The sequence below is a fragment of the Pituophis catenifer genome, unplaced genomic scaffold (assembly GCF_029215685.1).
Source record: "Pituophis catenifer annectens isolate HBS135680 unplaced genomic scaffold, rPitCat1.0.hap2 SCAF_15, whole genome shotgun sequence".
Lineage (NCBI taxonomy): Eukaryota > Metazoa > Chordata > Lepidosauria > Squamata > Colubridae > Pituophis > Pituophis catenifer.
In genome coordinates this window covers 6006092-6028769 of record NW_027256895.1, presented here as the reverse complement: position 1 = coordinate 6028769, position 22678 = coordinate 6006092, and the positions used below count along the sequence as shown (strand labels likewise).

The 22678-nt window shown below is 42.6% G+C and overlaps 1 protein-coding gene across 1 annotated transcript; it reads right to left on the bottom strand.

Annotated features, from left to right (window-relative positions):
• Positions 1–2081: 2081 nt before the first annotated feature.
• Positions 2082–21427, bottom strand: LOC139324873 (vomeronasal type-2 receptor 26-like). Its single transcript, XM_070954622.1, has 5 exons — positions 21137–21427; positions 16025–16885; positions 10631–10849; positions 5285–5411; positions 2082–2983 (listed from the first exon to the last, which is right to left on the bottom strand). The coding sequence occupies exons 1-5, from the start codon at positions 21425–21427 to the stop codon at positions 2082–2084; spliced, it is 2400 nt and encodes a 799-aa protein (XP_070810723.1).
• Positions 21428–22678: the final 1251 nt, after the last annotated feature.

Below are 22678 nucleotides of genomic sequence, written 5' to 3'. Positions count from 1 at the left end.
AACTGTGCCCCCAATGTCCCTATCAATTCTCTGGCCTGGAGAGATCTCTTCCACCAACCTGTAATAGTCTTTGGCTGACAATACTTCAGTCCGAAACATTGTAAGCAGAAAACTTTCAACTAAAAATCCAACAAGGCAAGACAATGTATTTAATCCGGCAGGGCACGCAAAATAGGGAATTCCAGAAGTGAAGTAGCACGGCAGTAAATCAAACCAGTTGGGAGGATGCCAGGAACTCAGATAAACACCAGATGAATTCAGTGTTTGTTCCTGACAACCGCCTCTCCCATTTGCCTCTCTTTTTAAACTCCATCAGCAGCTGTGCCTTATAAAGAGGATCGGGTCCCTTTCCTCCCTCGTAAGCCATGCAACCCACGTTGCTCTCTTCTCCATTCCTCCCTGCGCTGCCTAGGATGAGGAGGGGTGGGCCTTGGTCTTCATCTGAACCCCCTCTCCCTTGTTCTACCTCTCCCCAGCTCTGCCCAGCCTGACTTTGCACTTCCCCAGTTTCTTCCACAGCCAACAAATCCACTCTCTCACTCTCTGTCAACTGTTCCTCTTCCCCTTCAGATTCAGACCCCGGCAGGGGCATGACACTTTTCTTATAGAAGGAAGTGTCAGTTTTGGAAGACAATTTTTTTTTGCTTCTTTTTGCTTCTGCCACATATTTTAGCTGGGGAAGTTGGGAGGGGGTTGTTGTTGGAGCAGTAGAAAGTTAGTCATAACAACATTCCGTACTCAAGGACTTTTGCCTGCATCTGATGGAGACTGCCTGAAGATTGTATCCAGTTGAGTGTGAAGAGTTGATTGGACAATGTGATGAACTTGTGAGTGTGGGGCAGGGCTGTGAACTCTTAGCTGGGTGGGGAAACCTGGAAGCTTTCAGATTCGGGTTTTCCCAGATGTGCCAACATGACATTTCTAATAAATTGGAACTTTGAGGAACTTCAGAACTCGGATATTTATTTTGTTGGGGGTCTTCACAATTGTCTTAAAGCAAGCAAAATAACCCGGTGTCCTTTAAGTTTAGTTTCTGGAAAATATGAATGATGTGGCAACAGTAGAGAGGAATTCTTCCAAATGAATACCCCAAATGACATTTAGGCACTATATGAATGACAAATAAATGAATAGGTTATCCCAGATTTTATTTTTCATTCCAAATTCAAATAAATCTGCGACAATAACTGAATACCTTTAAGTGGGTTGGTTCAAATGATAATTGATTGATTAGGCATGCTGCCCTATATTATATATATATGGCTGTGTGTGTGTGTGTGTGTGTGTGTGTGTGTGTGTGTGTGTGTTCCAGCATAACTCTGGAACGCCTCGAGCAATTTCAACCAAACTTGGTACACAGATGACTTACTCTCTGGAAAAAAATATTGTGGGTGTGAGACACCCCTAACACCCCTCGGGGTGTGTGTTCTGCTAAGATACAGCCTGTTGTGCCTTAGAATGGCTTCTACTGTACTGCCTTAAAATGGCTTCTACTGTGCAGCACAGTGGAGTTGCCATGGTAACGGCTTCACAGTACTCCACAAGGGGGCTCTCTCCAGTAAGGGGGAAAATCCAAGATTATAAATTATGTTCGGTCTGGACATTTTCAACAAGGCTTTGATTATTCTTGAGGACAAATCTATGGCCATGATCAACAAAACATTACTGTAACTCAACCTGCCTGCACCACTACGAGACCGACCCGATGTACTTCATGCAGATTACATACAAGAAAAGAACTACAACGTCGAACAGCTTAGTGCATATATCGCAGACAAGAAGTGACTTCTAAATCGAGATCAGAAAAAAGCATACCAAATTATCATGGATCAGCTAGCAAAGCGACAAGGTGGTATCAGTTTACTTGACACTTCTGGGGCTACAGGAAAAACATTTTTAACTAATTTAATTCTCGCCAAAATCAGGGCTCAGGGTGAAGTTGCTCTTCCTGTCTAATACAGGATTGGGATAAATAAATACCCAGGCAATGCTGGGTTATCAGCTAGTTTCATATAAAATCAAAAACAGTCCTATTTTAGTATACAAAGGTAGGTCATTGTTTTATGGTAATAAAAGACTTCTCATCTTTTACTTCTGATCAGCTGTTCCTTGGTGTTCAGTTCAGACTTTAGAAGAATGATGTAGCATTTGGGGGAAAAGATACAACCCAACACCCCAGCACTGGAAGCTAAGATGGAGAAGATCTCCACAGCTACCATATACTTTCCTTTGGTGCTCAAATACGTTGGAATAAAAGACAACCAAACACTGCAAAACACCAACATGCTAAAAGTGATAAATTTGGCTTCATTGAAAGTATCTGGCAACTTCCTGGCAAGGAAAGCCACCGTAAAGCTGATAAGGGATAGGAAACCCATATAACCCAAGACAAGATAAAACATATTGGTGGTTCCTTCATTACATTCTACTACAATTTCCCCCGGGACTGAGTACATATCTAAATTTGGGAATGGAGGTGCGGTTGCCACCCATACAATACAAATGACTGCTTGAACCAGAGAGCAAGAAATGACAATAGAGTTGGATAGTCTTTTCCCCATGTATGTCCTCATCTTGGATCCTGGCTTGGTGGCCATAAATGCTACCACCACCGTGATAGTCTTGGCCAATACAGAAGAAACTGCGATGGAGAAGATGATGCCAAAAACTGATTGTCGGAGAAAGCAAGTCGCTTTCCTTGGTTGTCCAATAAAGAGCAAAGAAGACAAGAAGCAAACAAGAAGGGAGACAAGGAGAAGGTAGGTGAGATCTCGGTTGTTGGCTTTGACAATAGGGGTATCTCGGTGCTTAATGAATGTTCCCAACACCAACGCTGTGATCAAAGAAAAGGAAACAGCCACTGACATTAAACCGATTCCTAAAGGTTCATCATAAGAAAGAAAGCTTATTGTTTTAGGGATGCATCCATCCTTATTCTTGGTAGCATACTGATCTTCTGGGCATTCGATACAATCAATCATATCTGAAAAAGAAAAGAAAATGAAATATTGGATGGATTTATTACACCTAATCGTAAACCACTTCTATTTGGACCTTGATGGGAAGATAGACTTACTGTGGAGACTGAAACTATCATTGGACAACAGTTGATAAGATATTGCATTAAGAAACAAACATGGATATTTGATCCAGGGCAAACTAGTTTTAATTTTTTAGGGTGATTTGGGATCGATAAGATGCCGTAGTAAACTTTCTATGAGTGGATTACAATAACAGTTTGTTAATAGAGAGTTTTGAAACTTTAATCTTGTTTTGTTTTCTAAATAGATGTTATATTTCTAGATATACAGAAATGTATATATTTCTGTATATCTAGAAATAAAGGAGAAACAACTCTGTTTAACAATGGAAGGATCTATCTACAGATGTTATGGGTTCTCCATTGCTGAAGGTTTTTAAAAAGCGATTGGACAACCTCCTTTCAAATTTGTTTCATTGTTTGCATTGCACATTGCAGAGGGTTGGATTAGAGCAACATTATGGCCCCATCCAGCTTCACAAGTTTCTAAATCTAAGATTCTATCATTGTGTGAATTAATACATGTATCAGCTGACTACAGAGATACACATAAAGCAGAGTTGGTATTCAGCCAGTTTGGACTGGTTCACATGAACCAATTGCGGAAATCACAGGTGGGCCTGCCCACCTGCCTCAGCTCTATGCCATCCTATTTAGGCATGTTTTTGAAGCTGGGAGCATGCCCAGAAGGGACATGTATGAGCAAAGCACATGTATGGAAGGCCAGGCACATGTGCAGAAAGCAGGCACATGTGCAAACCAGGCACACGCATGCACGAAGCAAGCGTGTGCACACAGGGTGAACCGGTAGTAACATAATGTGAAACCCATCATTGGCATAAAGTATGGAAGAGTGAGATTTTTTTCATTTAGTTTTCTTTTTCTTTCTTCCCTTTGATTTGATGTTAGGTAACATCTAAGGTCTAGGGCAGGGGTCCTCAAACTACAGCCCGCAGGCCAGATATGGCCTGCTGAAGGCATTAATCCAGCCCACACGGGACCACAAGGCTGCCCCGCCCACATCACCCCACCTACCTACTGGCCCCCACCCACCTTCTGGAGGCCAAAGAGGCCAAAAACGGATCTGTTTTTGGGCAGCAGAATAGTATTCCCCGGCCTCCAGAGAGAGAGAGAGAGAGGGGTGGAGGGAGAGGGAGGGAGGGAGAGAGAGAGAGAGAGAGAGAGAGAGAGAGAGAGAGAGAGAGAGAGAGAGAAACACACACACAAATGGAAGTCCCTCACACATACCCCCAAGGCAGCCACATCCCTTCACTAACCTACTTTCCACTTCCAGGAGCATAACAAATTAAACTGTAATTTGTGTGTATTGTTTAATGGACTGCTAAATTGGCCAGTCACATGACCACCTAGCCACGCCCACCCAGCAGGGGTGAAATGCTCCTGATTTAGACTGGATTGCCCAATCTAGTAGCGATGGAGGCGGGTGGTTCAAAGAATCGGTAACAAAAATCCCTGCACCCCTCCCACCATGCCCAGCTGAGCCGCACGATCATCAGAGGCTTTTTTTTTTTACTTTTAAAAGCATTTTTTTTACAACCTCTTCCGCCGAAAAAAATGCTTTTAAAAGTTAAAAAAAAAAGCCTCTGATGATCGCCCAGCTCAGCTGGGATCGTCAGAGGCTTTTCAAAGCATTTTTTTCTGCAACCTCTTTGGCCAAAGCAGTTGTAGGGGGAAAAATTGCCTTTAAAAGCCTCTCTGACAATCCCAGCTGAGTTGCCTGATCGTCAGAGAGGCTTTTCAAAGCATTTTTTTCTGCAACCTCTTCAACCGAAGAGGTGGTAAAAAAAAATGCTTTGAAAAGCCTCTGATGATCCCAGCTGTGTTGCCTGATCATCAGAGGCTTTTCAAAGCATTTTTTTTTTTGCAACCTCTTCGGCCAAAGAGGTTGTAGAAAAAATGCATTGAAAAGTTAAAAAAAAAAGTTGGGCATTGCCCACCCAGTCACATTACCCCACCCCCACCCCCAAGCCACGCCCACAGAACCAATAGTAACAAATTTTACATTTCACCCCTGCCACCGAGGTACATGATCACCTAGCCACATCCACCCAGCTGGTCCGGTCCTCCAACAGTCTGAGGGACCTTGAACAGACCCCCTATTTAAAAAGTTTGAGGACTCCTGGTCTAGGGGATCTCATGAATGCAAGAACAAGGGGACAATTGCTACTTCTTTATCTGAAATAATGCTGCAGGTAGTGCTGAGGAATATAATGCATTGCCTACCCTTCAACTTTGAGATCTTCCCTTCTGGGCACGGTGAACAGTCATAACAGCAGAATTTATCCTTCTCTCTTTTTTTCTTCTGGTAACCTGGAAGGCAAGACTCAGTACATATGGAAACAGGTTGTACCTGCCACATAGAAAAAAAAGCAGCAACAGGTTTTAGGAGAAACAAACCAAGAAAATATGCCACAGAATTTAGGTTTTCATAGCTACTATTTACAAATGAAATGACATCTGGGTAGTCATGGGGATAGTAAAATATGAGGCCATCTTCACTGTCTCACACAGCATTTGATCATAGGGGGCACCTACGATCTGGAATAAGCTCCCCCCGGAAAAACGGAAGATCCCGGCTCTGCGCACCTTCCGCCGTGATCTTAAGACTTTTTTATTTCATCAAGCTGGCTTGGCCTAAATCTTCTCCCCTTTTTAAATGTCAATTTTAATTTGTTTTTAAATTATGGGGTATTTTAAATTTGTCCAGCCAAATTATTTAATTTGTTTTTATTCTATTTTAAATTTTTGTATTTATGTGTTTTATCCTGTGGCTGTTCACCGCCCTGAGTCCTTCAGGAGTAGGGTGGTATAGAAATTTAAATAAATAAATAAATAAATAAATAAATAAATAAATAAATAAATAAATAAATAAATAAATTTCCTCCTTCAGCAATTGATATGAAGGAATAGAATAGAATAGAATAGAATAGAATAGAATAGAATAGAATAGAATAGAATAGAATAGAATGGAATGGAATGGAATGGAATGGAATGGAATGGAATGGAATGGAATGGAATGGAATGGAATGGAATGGGAAGAGAAGAGAAGAGAAGAGAAGAGAAGAGAAGAGAAGAGAAGAGAAGAGAAGAGAAGAGAAGAGAAGAGAAGAGAAGAGAATTCTTTATTGGCCAAGTGTGATTGGACACACAAGGAATTTGTCTTTGGTGCGTAACCTCTCAATGTACATAAAGGAAAAGATACGTTCATCAAGAATCATAAGGTACAACACTTAGTGATAGTCATAGGGTAAAATAAGCAATCAAATCATATTAGCAAACAGTCAATATAAATTGTAAGGATACAAACAACAAAGTTACAGTCATACAGTCATAAGTGGGAGGAGATGGGTGATAGGAACGATGAGAAGATTAATAGTAATGAAGACTTAGTGAAACGTTTGACAGTGTTGAGGGAATTATTTGTTTAGCAGAGTGATGGCGTTTGGGAAAAAAACTGTTCTTGTGTCTAGTTGTTCTGGTGTGCAGTGCTCTATAGTGTCGTTTTGAGAGTAGGAGTTGAAACAGTTTATGTCCAGGATGTGAGGGGTCTGTAGATATTTTCACAGCCCTCTTTTTGACTCGTGCAGTATACACGTCCGCAATGGAAGGCAGGTTGGTAGCAATTGTTTTTTTTGCAGAATATCACAGATTGCTATTATTTTTATAATCTAGTGTCAACTCTGAAGTGAACCTGTCTGGGACCATTTTGGAGGTTTCAGGGTTGCCACAATGCAAAGATGGGATAGGGTGGGGGGATATAGTTAGATGGGGTTTTTGTAGCCAAAACAAAATAGTTTCCTGAGGGAAGCAAGGACATTCCAACAGGTAGCTGGAGAGAGGAGGAATCTGGTTACCAGCCAGTACCCTGATTGGACAATGCAACTGGTTGTTTGGGGAAAGGGGAAACTTTCCCTTTTTAATCAGATGAAACCCACTGGAAATTTCAAAGTCGGTTTTCACAAGTTTATGCCAATATGATATCTCCAATAAAATTGTTCTTTGAGGACTCCGCCTGCCTCAGAGTTCTGCTTTCTATTGAGTTATTACTTGGAACCCTGATATATAGTTAATAAAAATCTGGAGCTCAAATGAATGAATTAATGAATTAATGAATCAATCAATCAATCAATCAATCAATCAAATCAATTGACTCAATCCAAAACTTATAAAATGAAGAGATGAGTAGTGATATTCCTTGGTGATGTTAATGACATTGTTTCTTCTAACTCAATAAAAGTTTAATTACTGTAAGTTATTGCAAAATGCAATAAAATGCAATGAAACTATCTATTTATCAATCTAAATTTAAGAACAGCTTCCATATATATATATTAAATATTATACAACAAGATACTGTAAATATAAATAATGAAACTAGACCATGAAAAACTAGACAGAAGGAAAGTTGAGTTATTTTAACTATGATGCTGGTGATGTCAGCATTCTGATGCTGCCATAAAAAGGAGGAGACGAGACTTGACTTTTCACCTTCTTATTTTCTCTGTAGATAATATCCCCTAGGAGATGGGATGGGAGGGGGACATTCCTGTGGGCTGAGGTCAGAAGCTGGGGAGACTGACTTGGAAGATGGCCAATGAGAAGATGAGAATTGGGGAACGGAAAGGGAAGGGTTTGGGGGTCAGAGGGTTAGTATCGGCTACGACGAAGTCGGGCCAGATCTGTCGTACTCAATAAATGGAATATTTCAGCAAAGATTAATTGTTTGGGAGTGCAATTTATTTGAGATGACATCAAAACCTGACAGGTGAAGGCTCCTACACATCCCTTGGACAGCAAAGGAGACAAAGAAGCAAGAATGGGAATGTATAAAACCAGACGTATGGTTCAAAAGCAAAATCACAAAATTCTGCTTACTTATTTTGGCCACATCACTCAATCAAACTTACTGGAAAAGGCTATTATGGTTGGAATGGGCAACAGTAAAAGGAAATGAGGCTTCTGTAAACCATGGTATTTAGACACCATCAAAGCAGACACTGGCCAGACCATGAGACAGTAGAAATAAGGTGTAAAAAATTAAAAACTGTGGAGAGATCTCGTTCATAAAATCACCAAGAATCAAATATGTTTGAACAGATAGGAACTTCAAATAGAAACACGTAAAGCATGGTTTCCAAAATGTACCAAAATTGCAGAGATGGAAGGGACCTTGGAGGTCTTCTAGTCCAACCATCTCCTCAAACAGGAAACCCTATATCATTCCAGACAAATGATTGTCCAATCTCTTCTTAAAACCCTCTTGTGTTGGGGCACCCAAAACTTCTGGAGGCAAGTCATTCTAATGATTAATTGTTGTAACCATCAGGAATTTTTCCCCATAATTCTAGGTTGCTTCTCTCCTTGATTATTTTCCAATCCATTGCTTCTTGTCCTGCCTTCAAGTGCTTTGGAGAATAGGTTGACCTATTTACTTGCACCAGTAAATACTGTAAATCAGTTTTGGATTATAAGAAGGAAAGTCAGAAGTTAAACACTTACTGTATCTATATTATTTTAGAAGTGTTTTTCTATTTTATTTATTTATTTATTTATTTATTTATTTATTTATTTGTTTGTTTGTTTGTTTGTTTGTTTCAATTTGTATACCGCCCTTCTCCAATAGGACTCAGGGCAGTGAACAGACAAAATAAAAACAAAACATACAAAATTTAAAAACAGTTTAAAATAATTAAATATTTTTGGCCGCAATTTAAAACAAACCCAATTTAAAATCAGTTAAAATTTAACCCAAAACTGTGGGATCAAGCCAGCCCGTCTAGTTGAAATAAATAAGTTTTCAGGGGCCGACGAAAAATCCGGAGGTCAGATATTGTACGTATCTCTGGGGGGAGGTTGTTATAGAGGGCGGGCACTGCCACAGAGAAGGCTCTCCCCCTGGGGGTCACCAGCCAACACTGTCTGGCGAACGGCACCCTGAGGAGGCCCACTCTGTGTGAGCGTACTGGCCGGTGGGAGGCTATTGGTGGCAGAAGGCAGTCTCCTAGATACCCCGGCCCTAAGCCATGGAGAGCTTTAAAGGTGGTCACCAACACCTTGAAGCAAACCTGGAAGACCACCGGGAGCCAGTGCAGCTCACGCAGGAGAGGTGTCACATGGGAGTGCCCCGTCGCTCCCATAATCCCCTGCGCGGCTGCATTCTGGACCAGCTGGAGCCTTCAGGTACACCCCACGGGGAGCCCCATGTAGAGAGCGTTGCAGTAGTCCAGGCGGGAGGTGACGAGTGCCTGAGTGACCATGCCTAGGGAGTCCCAATCTAGAAAGGGGTGCAACTGGCGTATCAGGCGAACCTGATAAAAAGCCCCCCTGGCCATGGCCATCAAATAGTCTTCTAAAGACAGCCGTGCATCCAGGAGGACACCCAAGTTGCGAGCCCTTTCCGTGGGGGTGAGGGATTCACCCCCAATAGCCAGCGATGACACCAGCTGGCTATATCGGGACGCCGAAAGCCACAGCCACTCAGTCTTGGAAAGGTTGAGTCGGAGCCTGTTTCTCCCCATCCAGGCCCGCACGGCTTCCAGGCACTGGGACATCACTTCAAGGGCATCGTTGGGGTGGGGTGGGGTGGAGATGTACAGCTGGGTGTCGTCAGCATGCTGATGGAACTCCACCCCGAAGCCACGGATGATCTCACCCAGCGGCTTTACATAAATGTTGAACAGAAGGGGCGAGAGGACCGACCTTTGTGGCACCCCACAAGCAAGGTGCCTCGGGGTCGACCGCTGCCCCCCTGTCAACACAGATTCTTGTTTCTTTTTTTCATTACCATTTATAAAGGACCATTTATAAAGGAAAATTCAAAATTTTCCCCTACCAGTTTTGTGGGCATGGCTTGTTGGGTGTGGTAGGGGAAGGATATTGCAAAATCTCCATTCCCACCCCACTCTGGAGCCAACCAGAGGTGTTATTTGCCAGTTCTCTGAACTACTCAAAATTTCCGCTATCGGTTCTTCAGAACCTGTTAGAACCTGCTGGATTTCACCTCCGGATTAGGGGACTGGAGGCTAAGACATACAACGAACGGTTGCGGGAACTGGGCATGACTAGTCTAGTGAAGAGAAGGACCAGGGGAGACATCATAGCAGTGTTCCAATACTTGAGAGGCTGCCACAGAGAGGCCACAGAGTCAAGCTATTTTCCAAGGCACCTGAAGGCCAGACAAGGAATAATGGATGGAAACTGACCAAGGAAAGATTCAACCTAGAAATAAGGAGAAATTTTCTGACAGTAAGTGCAATCAATCCATGGAACAGAAGTTGCCTTCAGAAGTTGTGGGAGCTTCATCAATGGAGGCTTTCAAGAAGAGATTGGACTGTCATTGTCTGAAATGGTATAGGGTCTCTTGCTGGACTAGAAGACCTCCAAGATCCCTTCCAGATCTATTCTGACTGATTGATGGTTTCAAACTCAACTCAATGGTACCTACCTAATTTTTATGGAAAGAAATTGTCACACATGATGGGGTCAGCCCATTCAGAAAAAGCAAATGTTTAGTTACAGGACTGAAGATGAAGAAAAAAAAACATTCTGAAAATGAGTCATAGATCATACCTGATTATAACGCTGGGGCCACACAATTTTCGAGTCATCAAGATTGAGTTTTTTCCCTTCAGTATCCATTGTTCCAATCTGTACTTTAGCAAAGGAGTTGTTTGAGAAAGTGATTAAGTTTATGATATCAAATCCACTGCCCATTTCCTTCTTTCCATTGAAGTACACCATTTCTCCAGCGGAATTGTTAAACACAATAGATTGAAGAACTGGGTGGAGCTACACCCAACATACAGAGGGAGACACAGAGAAAGGAAAATAATGCACTGAAAATTCAACTGGAATTGTTTCCAAATACATTTCCTTCCTGTTCTGCTATGTGTGAATCTTCAATCTACAATGTGCAATTTCCCAAAAGACACAACAGGCCAACAACTGTGCTAGACAGACAGAAAAGATCATTTTTAAAGAAATGATAGAGATAGGTAGGCACTGTGATGACATGATGACGTGGCATGAAGGCAACACAGCCAGAGAACCGGTATGAGTCCTTTTATTGGCACTAACTTTGCTCCCAACGTCCCATTTATTCTCCAGCCTGGAGAAAAACTCTCCCACAAATCTGCAGCAGCTTCTGGCTGCAGATACTCCAGTCCAAACACTGTAAGCAGAATGACCGCAATCAATCAGTCCAGCAGGGCAAGATAATGAGTCCCAGAAGTGAGGAATAATTCCAGCAAGACAAGATAAGCACACAGAAGCATGGCACTAATTCAAACAGTCAGGAGGAATGCCAGGAATGCAGGCTACAACTCTCAACACTAGATGAATTCGGCGTTTGTTCCTGACAAATGCCCCTCCCAACTGAACTGCTTCTCCTTTAAACTCCATCTCCAGGTGTGCCTTGTGAAGGGAATCGGGGCCCTTTCCTTTCTTGTAAGCCACGCAACCAATGTTGCTCTCTTCTGCATTCTTCCCTGCGTACCAGTGGTGAAATCCAAAGTTTTTTACTACTGGTTCTGTGGGCGTGGCTTGGTGGGCATGGTGTGGCTTGGTGGGCATGACTTGGTGGGTGTGGCAGGGGAAGGATACTGCAAAATTTCCATTCCCACCCCACTCCAGGGGAAGGATACTACAAAATCCCCATTCCCTCCGCACTCCTGGGGGAAGGATATTGCAAAATCTCCATTCCCACCCCACTCTGGGGCCAGCCAGAAGTGGTATTTGCCAGTTCTATAAACTACTCAAAATTTCCGCTACTGGTTCTCCAAACTGCTCAAAATTTCCGCTACCAGTTCTCCAGAATCTGTCAGAACCTGCTGCGCACCCTAGGATGAGGAGGGGGTGGGCCTTGGTCTTCCTCTGAACCCCCTCTCCCTTGTTCTACCTCTCCCCTGCTCTGTCCAGCCTGACTTTGCCCTTCCCCAGTTTCCTCCACAGTGATCTGTCCCCGTCCACACACACACACAAACACAGCCAGCCGAGGGTTAAGGAAACACTTTGGCACACACCCAGGTCTTTATCTCCAACTTGGCAGCGATTTACACACCGTCTGCCAAGTGCATTTATTTCCACAAAACAGAAAGATAAGATACTTAACGTACAAAAGTCCAATCAGAATAATATTCCTCTCAGCAGTTTCCGGACGAGGCTTTAGTGACTATCCAAGGTTTACTTTGTTCGTCACAAGGATCACTGGCCACCACCCTCTATTATATAGTCTCTGGGGTGTGGTCCAGTGACTCAGTTCTAATCCCTAGCATGCCTCCTGATCTGCTGCAATCGTTTATCATGCCTTCGGAGGCGTGCGTCCAGGAATGATGTCTCTCCCTCGCTCTCATCCGAGCCACCTGTCTCCCTGCTAATCTCCTCTCCCTCAGCCGGCACCTGAGACAGTGCCAGAGGGGAGGGGCCTGGAGAGGGAGGCCTGGCTGACTCCTCTTCCTCATGCTCGGAGCTTTCTTCCTCCGATGGGACAGGCTCAGAGGGCGGGGTCACAACACACAGCCAACGAAGCCACTCTCCTGCTGTCTTGCAGCTGTTCATCTTCTGTCTCAGATTCACACTCCGATGGGGGCATGACAGGCACAAAGACAGATCGGTTGACAATGATATTTGGTATCTGGGTTAACCTTATTGGTTAAAGATGCAGAGAATGGTTAAGGATGCAGAAAATGATGAGAGGACATAAATCACAAGTACAAAAGGACTGTGTCAGGTTTCGGTGCTATCTTAAATAAGTTTCATTTTCAAGCGCAATCTCTCTCTAATGAATCATTTTTATTTAAGAACATAAAAAGCCGACATTCCTGATTTCATTTTTGCAGCCAAACTGGCCCCTCCTTCCAACCCCCTCCTCTTCCGCTCTCCAGCCCCAATGTCCCATTGGCCATCATGCAGATCCATCTCTACCTCCCGGCACGTTCTTTTCACAGGAATGTAGCCCCCACCCTCGTCTCCCAGGAAACACTATCTGTACATACAAAACTAGGTAAAAGTTCATCTTGTTATGTCAGCGCTGGAAGAGAGCCTAATTTGGAACGCTGACAGACTGTAGTTTGGTTTTGTAATCATAGGGTTTTTTTAGAGCTTTACACTACTTCAGGCTTCCATGCACTAGACCATGGGTGTCAAACTCATGGTGTCATGTTGCTGTCACATGATGTATCATGACTTTTTTCCCTTCACAAAGCTGAGGTGGACATGGCTGGATGCATCTGGCCCGCGGACTGCCAGTTTGACACCCCTGCACTAGACAATAGCCTATTTTCCACACTCAAGTAAACAAGAAACGAAAAGTGCAGCTACAAGGTTCCCAACAAGTAGTTATCTACATTTGTTCTCTACAAATGGAAATACAGCTATGTATAAATTAATAAATAATAAGATCGCTAATATGGGTTGACATTACATCACTGTAAAGATATTTGCACACATGGGCACTTCATTTTGAAGCTTTCCAGTGTGGAACAACAGTAACAAGAGAGCAAGAGTAGTAGTATCAACCTATTAGAACTCTAAACTAGAGTTCTTTTATTTATTTATTTAATTTATTTAATATTCCAATTTATATACCGCCCTTCTCCGGTGTACAGCCAAAACTAGAGCACACAAATATAAAATTTAAAAACGATTTAAAAGCATATTAAATAATTTGGCCCAGCTATTCAAATAAAACACCCGTTTTAAAATTTTAAAAAATTAAAAAAGTTTAAAAATTAGGCCAGCCCACCTTGTTGGAATAAAAACGTTTTGAGGGCACGGTGAAAGGTGCGTAAGTCGGGAATCCTCCGTATCCTGGGGGCAGTTCATTCCAGAGGGCAGGTGCCCCCACAGAGAACCTGGGGGTTGCCAGTCGACATTGTTTGACCGACGGCACCCGGAGGAGCCCCTCTCTGTGGGAGCATACTGGCCAGTGGGAGGCTATTGGTAGCAGCAGGCAGTCTTGTAAGTACCCAGGTCCTAAGCCATAGAGCGCTCTGAAGATGGTAACCAGCACCTTGAATCACACCCGGAAGACCGCTGGAAGCCAGTGCAGCTCACACAGGAGAGGTGTTACATGGGAGTGCCATGTCGCTCCCACAATCACCTGCATGGCTGCATTCTGGACCAGTTGGAGCCTCTGGGTGCTTTTCAAGGGGAGCCCCATGTAGAGAGCATTACAGCATCCAAATGCTTTTTTTAAAAAAAATTAAGCATTTCCCACCACACATCATAAGTCAGGAGTGTCAATCTCTAAGCCCATGGGCCAGATGCGTCGCACGCTGGCCACGCCCACCCCTGGTTTTGCAAAGGGGGGGAAAGTCGCGATATGATGCGTCACGTGATGATGACGTGATGACATGAGTTTGACACCCCTGCCATATGTCATGTTCTACATATTAAGGAAAAAGAAACTTATGGTTGTTTTTCAGTGCATCTTATAGAACAAGGGTGTCAAACTCAAGGCCTGCAGGCCAGATCTAGCCCGTGCAGTGCTTAGATCTGGCTTGTGGGGCTGCCCTGGAAACAGTGAAGGATTAGCCCATGGTGCCTCTGCCAGCAGAAATGGAGCTCTGCTTTTGATGGCAGAGGGTTGCAGGAGGCCATCACAGCCAAAAACAGAGCTCACAAGGGCTGCGCATAGGCCTCTCGACCTCCATTTTTGCTGGCAAATGGTTGCAGGAGGCCCTCCCAAGCTCCATTTTCACTGGCAGAGGGTTGCAGGAAGTCGTTGCAGCTGAAAACAGAGCTCGGGAGCCCATTTTTGTTGGCAGTATGCTCGGCCCACCACAGGGGTCCCTGATATGAATGACGTTGAGCCCGCCACACCCACCCCGGCCCCCCAAGGTCAAATCACAACCCTGATGCTGTCCTCAATGAAATTGAGTTTGTCACTCCTGCTACAGAATAGCAGAATTACAGAGTTGGAAGGAACCTTGGAGATCTTTTAGTCCACCCCCCTGCCGTCACGTGCCAAAAGTGGGGGGAGCACAGTGGGGTCGCGCGTGTGTGTGCTCACACCCATAATTCAATGCACCCTGCCCCCCACACTTGCACATGCGACCCCCTCTGTGCGACCCCCACTTTTGGCATGCGATGGCATGGTGGGCCTGGTAGGCCCATTTTTCACCCTCCCCAGGCTCCAGAGCTTTCTTGGAGCCTGGGGAGGGCAAAAACAGCCGTCCCCCCCCCCCAGAGGTCCTCCGGAGGCTGGAAATGGTGCATTTTCTGACTTCTGTTGGATCTAGAAGGCCCAAAAATTAGCTGGCAGGCACGCACATGCTCGCTGGAGCTGAGCTACGGCAATGCTCACGTGCCCACAGATATGGCTCCACGTGCCACTTGTGGCACGTGTGCCATAGGTTCGCCATCACGGCCCTATACTATTCCAGAGAAGTATCTGCCCAGTCTCTTCTTAAAAGCTTCCAAGTGGTGGAACACCCATGACTTCTAAAGCCAAGCTGTTCCACTTGTTCTAACTGTCAGGAAATTTCTCTTTAGTTCTAGGTTGGATCTCTCCTTGATAAGTTTCCATCCATTGCTACTCGTCTTGCCTTCTGGTGCTTTGGAGAATAGGTTGACCCCCCTCTTCTCTGTGGCAGCCCCTCGAATATTGGAACACTGCTATCGTGTCACCACTAGTCTTTCTTTTCACTGGACTAGACATACAATTCAGGGATGGTATTCATTTACCTTTGCTACCAGTTTGCAAATGTGAGTGGATGCACCACTTCTGCACATGTGCAGAACCTTCTGCACATGTGCAGAGCATCAAAAATGGGATGTGATGATGTCCGGGCGGGTGGGCAGAGCCTCCCGAAGCCGCCGCTACCAATTTGCCCAAATCGGATAGAACCGGCTGAATAGCACCACTGATACAATTGTATTCACTCACGAAAGAGATAAGATGGATGATGTCTCAGTCTGTACTCATCTTTTTTATGATGGAAAGAGAGCCCCCTCAGACATTACCTGCCAAGGCTGAAGACTTTGAAGTTTGTTTTTTTTCATACCGCTCTTGGATCTGAGTTTGGACCTAAATAACTCCATGGAATGCAAAGAATGTGCAATAGCATAGACAGCATTGTAGATGCTATAGCTGTGACCGGTCATGTGAACTTCAAACAGAGATCTGGGAAGTTTCTTCAAGCTCTCTTCCCAAGAACATACTTCTGTGGCCTCCGTTGGTATCTTTGGACATTGAAATGAACAGTCCAAAGCTTGCTCCGAGAAGACATTCAGAAAATCATTTCTTCCAGTCTGACACGGGTCTAGGGCCAGAATAAATTTCTGGAACTTGGGCAGTTGATGGGAGTGAATAGCAAAAGCAATAGCTCCTTGAAACACTTGCAAATCGGAGCCCATCTGAATTCTGGACATTGCAAAATCAATCTGGGCAGTCATAATCCATACCCTTTGAAAGAATACATCTGAACTATTACCATGAGTTGCTTGTAGCATAAAATTGCTCAGCAACATAATGGACAAGGTATCTCCATAAACAACCATTGCATTCACCTTGACGTTAGTCATCGGTAGGTAAATATTCCAGACTTTCCTATTAATGGTTGGGATGTCATCCAACTCTGCTTTGGGGATTTTTGCAGTGAATGCTGAACAGATCCCATTTTGGGAAAGCAGCGGTTCGAACACCTGCATGAAATGTTCTCCACTGTCATTGTCAACGATGAAGAACCCAATCCATGTCCATCCAAAATGGTGAAGGAGATGGATAATTCCCATGTACTGACTGGCTTCATTTGGAACCATTCGGTATAGAGTTGGTTGCTGGGTAATGTAGCTCTTCTCCGGAGCAAATGAGCCATAACTAAGCTGGAAGGAAGGGATAAATAAATCAACATGCAAGAAGGTTTTTATGCAATTGTCAGAGTAAAAAAAAATATGTATCTCGGTCTGCATAAACCCAAAGATAAACATCTTTCCTTAAACAGTGTGTCAGCTGGGTACAAATATCTCTGTGCAACAATGTTCAGCATTTAGACGTAGAAATAGAATAATAGAGTTTGAAGGGGCCTCTACACAACATCATACACAATTTTCTCAAGTATCCTGCACACCAAAACAACTAGACACCAGAACAGCTTTTTTCCTGAACGCTCTCACGCTGCTAAAAAAATAATTCCCTTAACACTGTCAAACTATTCATCATATCTGTATTACTACTATTAATCTTCTCATCGCTCCTATCACCCATCTCCTTCCAATTATGACTACATGACTGTAACTTTGTTGCTTGTATCCTTATGATTTATATTGACTGTTTCCTAATATGATTTGATTGCTTATTTGTACCCTATGACTATCATTAAGTGTTGAACCTTTTGATTCTTGATGAACATATTTTTCCTTTCTGTACATTGAGAGATTATGCACCAAAGACAAATTCCTTGTGTGTCCAATCACACTTGGCCAATAAAAAATTCTATTCTATTCTATTCTATTCTATTCTATTCTATTCTATTCTATTCTATTCTATTCTATTCTATTGAACATTATAAGCCTATTCATTTTTCCTCTTAACCTGTCTTCTAGTAAGAATACAATAATGATAACATTAAGCATAATTATCCTCATCATCATAATACTAACAATTATAATCTAATTTATACCTCTGTCTTAACGTATTTTCTATTCTTCTTTAATCTTCTCCTTTTATTTCCAGTTTTCCTTTTTATTCTCTAACCATTGATAAAATACTTCCCATATCATATAATATTCAGTTTGTTCTTTCTCCTTAACTGCTAGTGTTAATCTGTTCATTTCTGCACATTCTATTTTCCTAATCACCTTCTCATCAATAGAAATCTCTTCAATTTTCCAATGTTGTGCAAATACAATTCTAGCTGCAGTTAGAACATGGATTATTAAATAAGTGTTCTCTTTATTATAACTTTCAGATAAGATCGCCAGCAAAAAATATTTCTGGTTTTAGCTCAATGCCTTGTTTTATCATCTTTTCCAACCATGTCTTTATTTTCATCCAATATTTTTTTTTGCTTCTACACATGTCCACCACATATGATAGTAAGTTCCAAGTATCTGGTGGCACTTCCAACATTTAGCTGACTTATCTTTAAACATCTTTGCCAACCTCACTAGTGCAAGGTGCCACCTATAAAGCATCTTATACTAGTTCTCTTTATTTGCAGTCGACATCGTTAATTTATAATTCCTATCCCACAGTTTCTGCCACTTATCTAATTCTATTGTGTAACCAAAATTTCCTGCATGTTAAAAAAAAATATGATTTCCTGCAACAAGTAACTTGCAAAGAGGTATAAAGGTAAAGGTTCCCCTCGTGCATATGTGCTAGTCATTCCCGACTCTAGGGGGCGATGCTCATCTCCATTTCAAAGCCGAAGAGCCAGCGCTGTCCGAAGATGTCTCCGTGGTCATGTGGCCGGCATGACTCAATGCCAAAGGCGCCTGGAATGCTGTTACCTTCTCACCAAAGGTAGTCCCTATTTTTCTACTTGCATTTTTTATGTGCTATCGAACTGCTAGGTTGGCAGAAGCTGAGACAAGTCACGGGAGCTTACTCCGTTATGTAGCACTAGGGATTCGAACCGCCGAACTGCTGACCTTTCAATCAACAAGCTCAGCATCTTAGCCACTGAGCCACCATGCCACTACAAAGAGGTATACTAGTGGTGATTCATTAGAAAAAGTCAGAGAAGAGCAACTAAGATGATTAAAGGCCTGGAAAGTAAAACATATGAAGAACGGTTGCAGGATTTGGGTATGGCTACTCTAGAGAAAAGAAGGACTAGGGGAGATATGATAGCAGTGTTCCAATATCTCAGGGGCTGCCACAAAGAAGAGAGAGTCAAGCTATTCTCCAAAGCACCTGAGGGCAGGACAAGAAGCAATGAGTGGAAACTAATCAAGGAGAGAAGCAATCTAGAACTAAGGAGAAACTGCCTAACAGTGAGGACAATTAACCAGTGGAATAGCTCGCCACCAGAAGTTGTGGGTGCTTCATCACTGGAGATTTTTAAGAAGAGACTGGAGAGCCATTTGTCTGAAATGGTATAGGATCTCCTGCTTGAGCAAGGGGTTGGGCTAAAAGATCTCCAAGATCCCTTGCAGCTTTTTTATGACACAATTTTAGTATTAGGCTCCTATCCCTTTTCCCGTTTTGGGGAAACATTCCTGTCCATCTATAATCCATTTCTGAACTGCAAAATCAAAGTAAGAAGAAAAACGATCATAACTTATACGGTAGTGGCCAAAATTGTGGAAACCTTTTGGGAAAAGTGCATTTTCTAAAACTAGCTAATAACACCACTTTTTTTGGGAGTAGTACCATAAAATTATATATCAATGGAAAGATAATTAAATATTTAATCATTTTAAACTGCTTTTAAATTTTGTACGTTCTGTTTTTACTCTGGCTGTTCACCGCCCTGAGTCCTATTGGAGAAGGGCGGTATAGAAATGGAAACAAATAAATAAAATAAAATAAAATAAAATAAAATAAAATAAAATAAAATAAAATAAAATAAAATAAAATAAAATAAAATAAAATAAAATAAAATAAAATAAAATAAATAAATAAATAATTTAATCAAGAATGTAATGCAATAACTCTTATGAAGGATTTGCTATTAGAAGAGCAGTTACAGTATAAAGAAGAAAAGCGAAACGAGATGTAGAAAAATTCTCACCATAGAAAAAAACGAGATATAGAAAAAATTATCACCATGTCAGTTGGGTAACCTTTAGCATGAATTACGGCCTTACAACGTCTTCCCATGGAGTGAACCAAGGCTTTTAGTTCTGCAGCTTTTATAATGTGAAACCAAGATTGAATGATTGCTTCTATTAACTGGGTTTTATTGCTGGGTCGCTTCTGATCAGAGGTGGGTTTCAGCAGGTTCTGACCAGTTCTGGAGAACCAGTAGCAGAAATTTTGAGTAGTTCGGAGAACTGGTAGTAAAAATTCTGACTGGCCCTGCCCCCATCTATTCTCTGCCTTCCGAGTCCCAGCTGATCGGGAGGAAATGGGGATTTTATTTATTTATTTATTTATTTATTTATTTATTTATTTATTTATTTATTTATTTATTTATTATATTTCTATACCGCCTTTCTCCCATAGGACTCAAGGCGGTGTACAGTGAAGAAAAATATAGATACACAAACATCATAAAATTGCTAATTAAAATTATTATTATAACATAGTCTGACCCAATTAAATAGAACCTAAAATTAGATAACATTTTAAAAACATTCACATGTTCATATGTTTAGCCCCGCCTGTTGGAACATCAGGGTCTTGAGGGCATGGCGGAAAGCATCAGGGATATTCCGTATTTCAGGGGGCAGTTCATTCCAAAGGGTTGGAGCCCTCACAGAGAAGGCCCTCCCCCTGGGAGTCGCCAGTCGGCATAATTTAACTGACGGTACCCTAAGTAGTCCCTCCCTGTGAGAACGAACTGGTCGGTGGGAGGTTATTGATTATTGGCAAAAGACGGTCTCATAGGTACCCAGGTCCTAAGCCATGGAGCGCTTTAAAGGTGATAACTAACACCTTGAATCGCACACGGAAGACCACCGGGAGCCAATGCAGCTCGTGTAGGAGAGGTGTTACATGGGCGCAATGAGCTGCGCCCATAATCACTCACGCGGCTACATTCTGGACCAGTTGGAGCCTCCAGGTGCTTTTCAAGGGGAGCCCCATGTAGAGAGCATTTTGCAGTAACCTTCCCTTGGATTGGGAAGGGAATGGAGTTTTTGCAGTATCCTTCCCCTGCCATGCCCACCAAGCCACGCCCACCATGCCACGCCCACCAAGCCACACACAGAAATTTTTGTAAAAATTTTTGAAACCCACCACTGCTTCTGACTAACCAGTTTCTTTAGTCGGCTCCCTAGATTTTCAATTGGGTTCACGTCTGGGCTATTCCCAGGCCATTCCAGCAATAGAATAGGATTTTCTTGAAACTCCAAAAAAAGTGATGATATTAGCCATCAAACCTCAAAAATACACTTTTCCCAAAAGGTTTCCACAATTTTGGCCACTACTGTACACATCTCCATTATTCCGTCAGCAGATCTTACCTGTGGAACCTTATAAAGACTTAAAAGTTTTGCCATATGGAATGAGACGGTGTAACCAAGTCCGCCAATAACAGCAATCAGCTTTTTCCCAGAACCACATTCATAGTTAGGTATAACTTGGTGCATTTTGAAAAGAAGGTCCAGAGTAGTCCGATAGGTCTTCATTGCGTCGCTGTAGCTGTCACAGATATGGAACCCAAGCGTGATATTGGGTAAGATCGTGGAATCCTCGTTGATTTCATTTATGGCAAATGCCAAGGCCAGGATGTGTTGGTAGAACTTGGTCACCATGCTGCCAATAAAGTGATAAGTTCATTGACTGGCAGATGCCACAAAGCAAATTGTCCCAGCATAGACTAACACCAAAAGAAAAAATGCTACAGTACTGAATAAAATTCATTGCAAGCAACAGTCATGGTTTTTCATTACTGATGGAAAGAGGGAATAACAGAATGACAGAGTTGAAAAGGATTTTGGAGATCTTCTAGTCCAACGTCCTTCTCAGGCAGAAAACACTGTAGGTTCAGGATAAGCTTTGGCAAAACAACTGTGGTTCAAACTTACTGTAGATAACATCACAAGTCGAACACAACTTTTAGTCATTAAAACAGATAATGGACTCATCTGAAGACCTTCTCATTCAGAATAACAGATGGAAGGGACCTTGAAAGTCTTCTACTCCAATGCTCTACTCATGCAAAAGCAACCATTTCAGACAAATAATAGTCCAATCTCTTCTTAAAAACCTCCAGTGTTGGAGCACCCACAACTTCTGGAGACAAGTTTTCCACTGATTAATTGTTCTAACTGTCAGGAAGTTTCTCTTTAGTTCTAGGTTGTTTTTCTCCTTGATCAGTTTCCACCCATTGCTTCTTGTCCTGCCTTCAGGTGCTTTGGAGAATAGATTGACTCCCCTGTTCTTTACGGCAGCCACACTTTTATTGGAAGTCTGCTATCATGTTACCCCTAGTCCTTGTCTTCCTTAAACTAGCAAGTACTTTACAGATAACCACAAAGAGATTAGGGATAGAGAGGGAGGGAGAAATTCCCAAGAGAAAAGAGAAGACACTTGATCATGGATTTGGGAAGAGGGGAACACAGGTTTTGGAAATAAAGGGAAGGGTCACCTGGAACATACATTTGATACAATTTGTTTGTCTGTTCAGAATTAGAAATAGAAAGTGTAGCCTGCTCAGTCCCGTGTAATCTACACCTTCCATCCTGAATCAAAGTAATATACTTTGCCTTCTTCTTTGCAAAACTTTTTTCAGAAGAAAATACCATTTTCTCCAATTTCTTCCTCAACTGGATGGAAAAAAGAAGGAGGAAGGAAGGAGGGAGGGAGGGAAGGAAGGAGGGAAGGAAGGAAGGAAGGAAGAAGGGAGGAAAGAAGGAGGGAGGATGGATGGATGGATGGATGGAGGGAGGGAAGGAAGGAAGGAAGGAAGGAAGGAAGGAAGGAAGGAAGGAAGGAAGGAAGGCAGAGTTGGAAGTGACTTTGGAAGTCTTCCATTTCAAGCCCCTGCTCAAGCAGGAAACCCT

Coding starts and splice junctions, on each gene's coding strand:
- LOC139324873 (XM_070954622.1), bottom strand. CDS start 21,427: ATGGTGACCAAGTTCTACCAACACATCCTGGCCTTGGCATTTGCCATA. Junction 10,850..16,024: donor AAAGTCTTCAGCCTTGGCAG/GTAATGTCTGAG, acceptor TGTTGGGTGTAG/CTCCACCCAGTTCTTCAATC. Junction 2,984..5,284: donor GAAGATCTCAAAGTTGAAGG/GTAGGCAATGCA, acceptor TTTCTTTTTCAG/ATATGATTGATTGTATCGAA.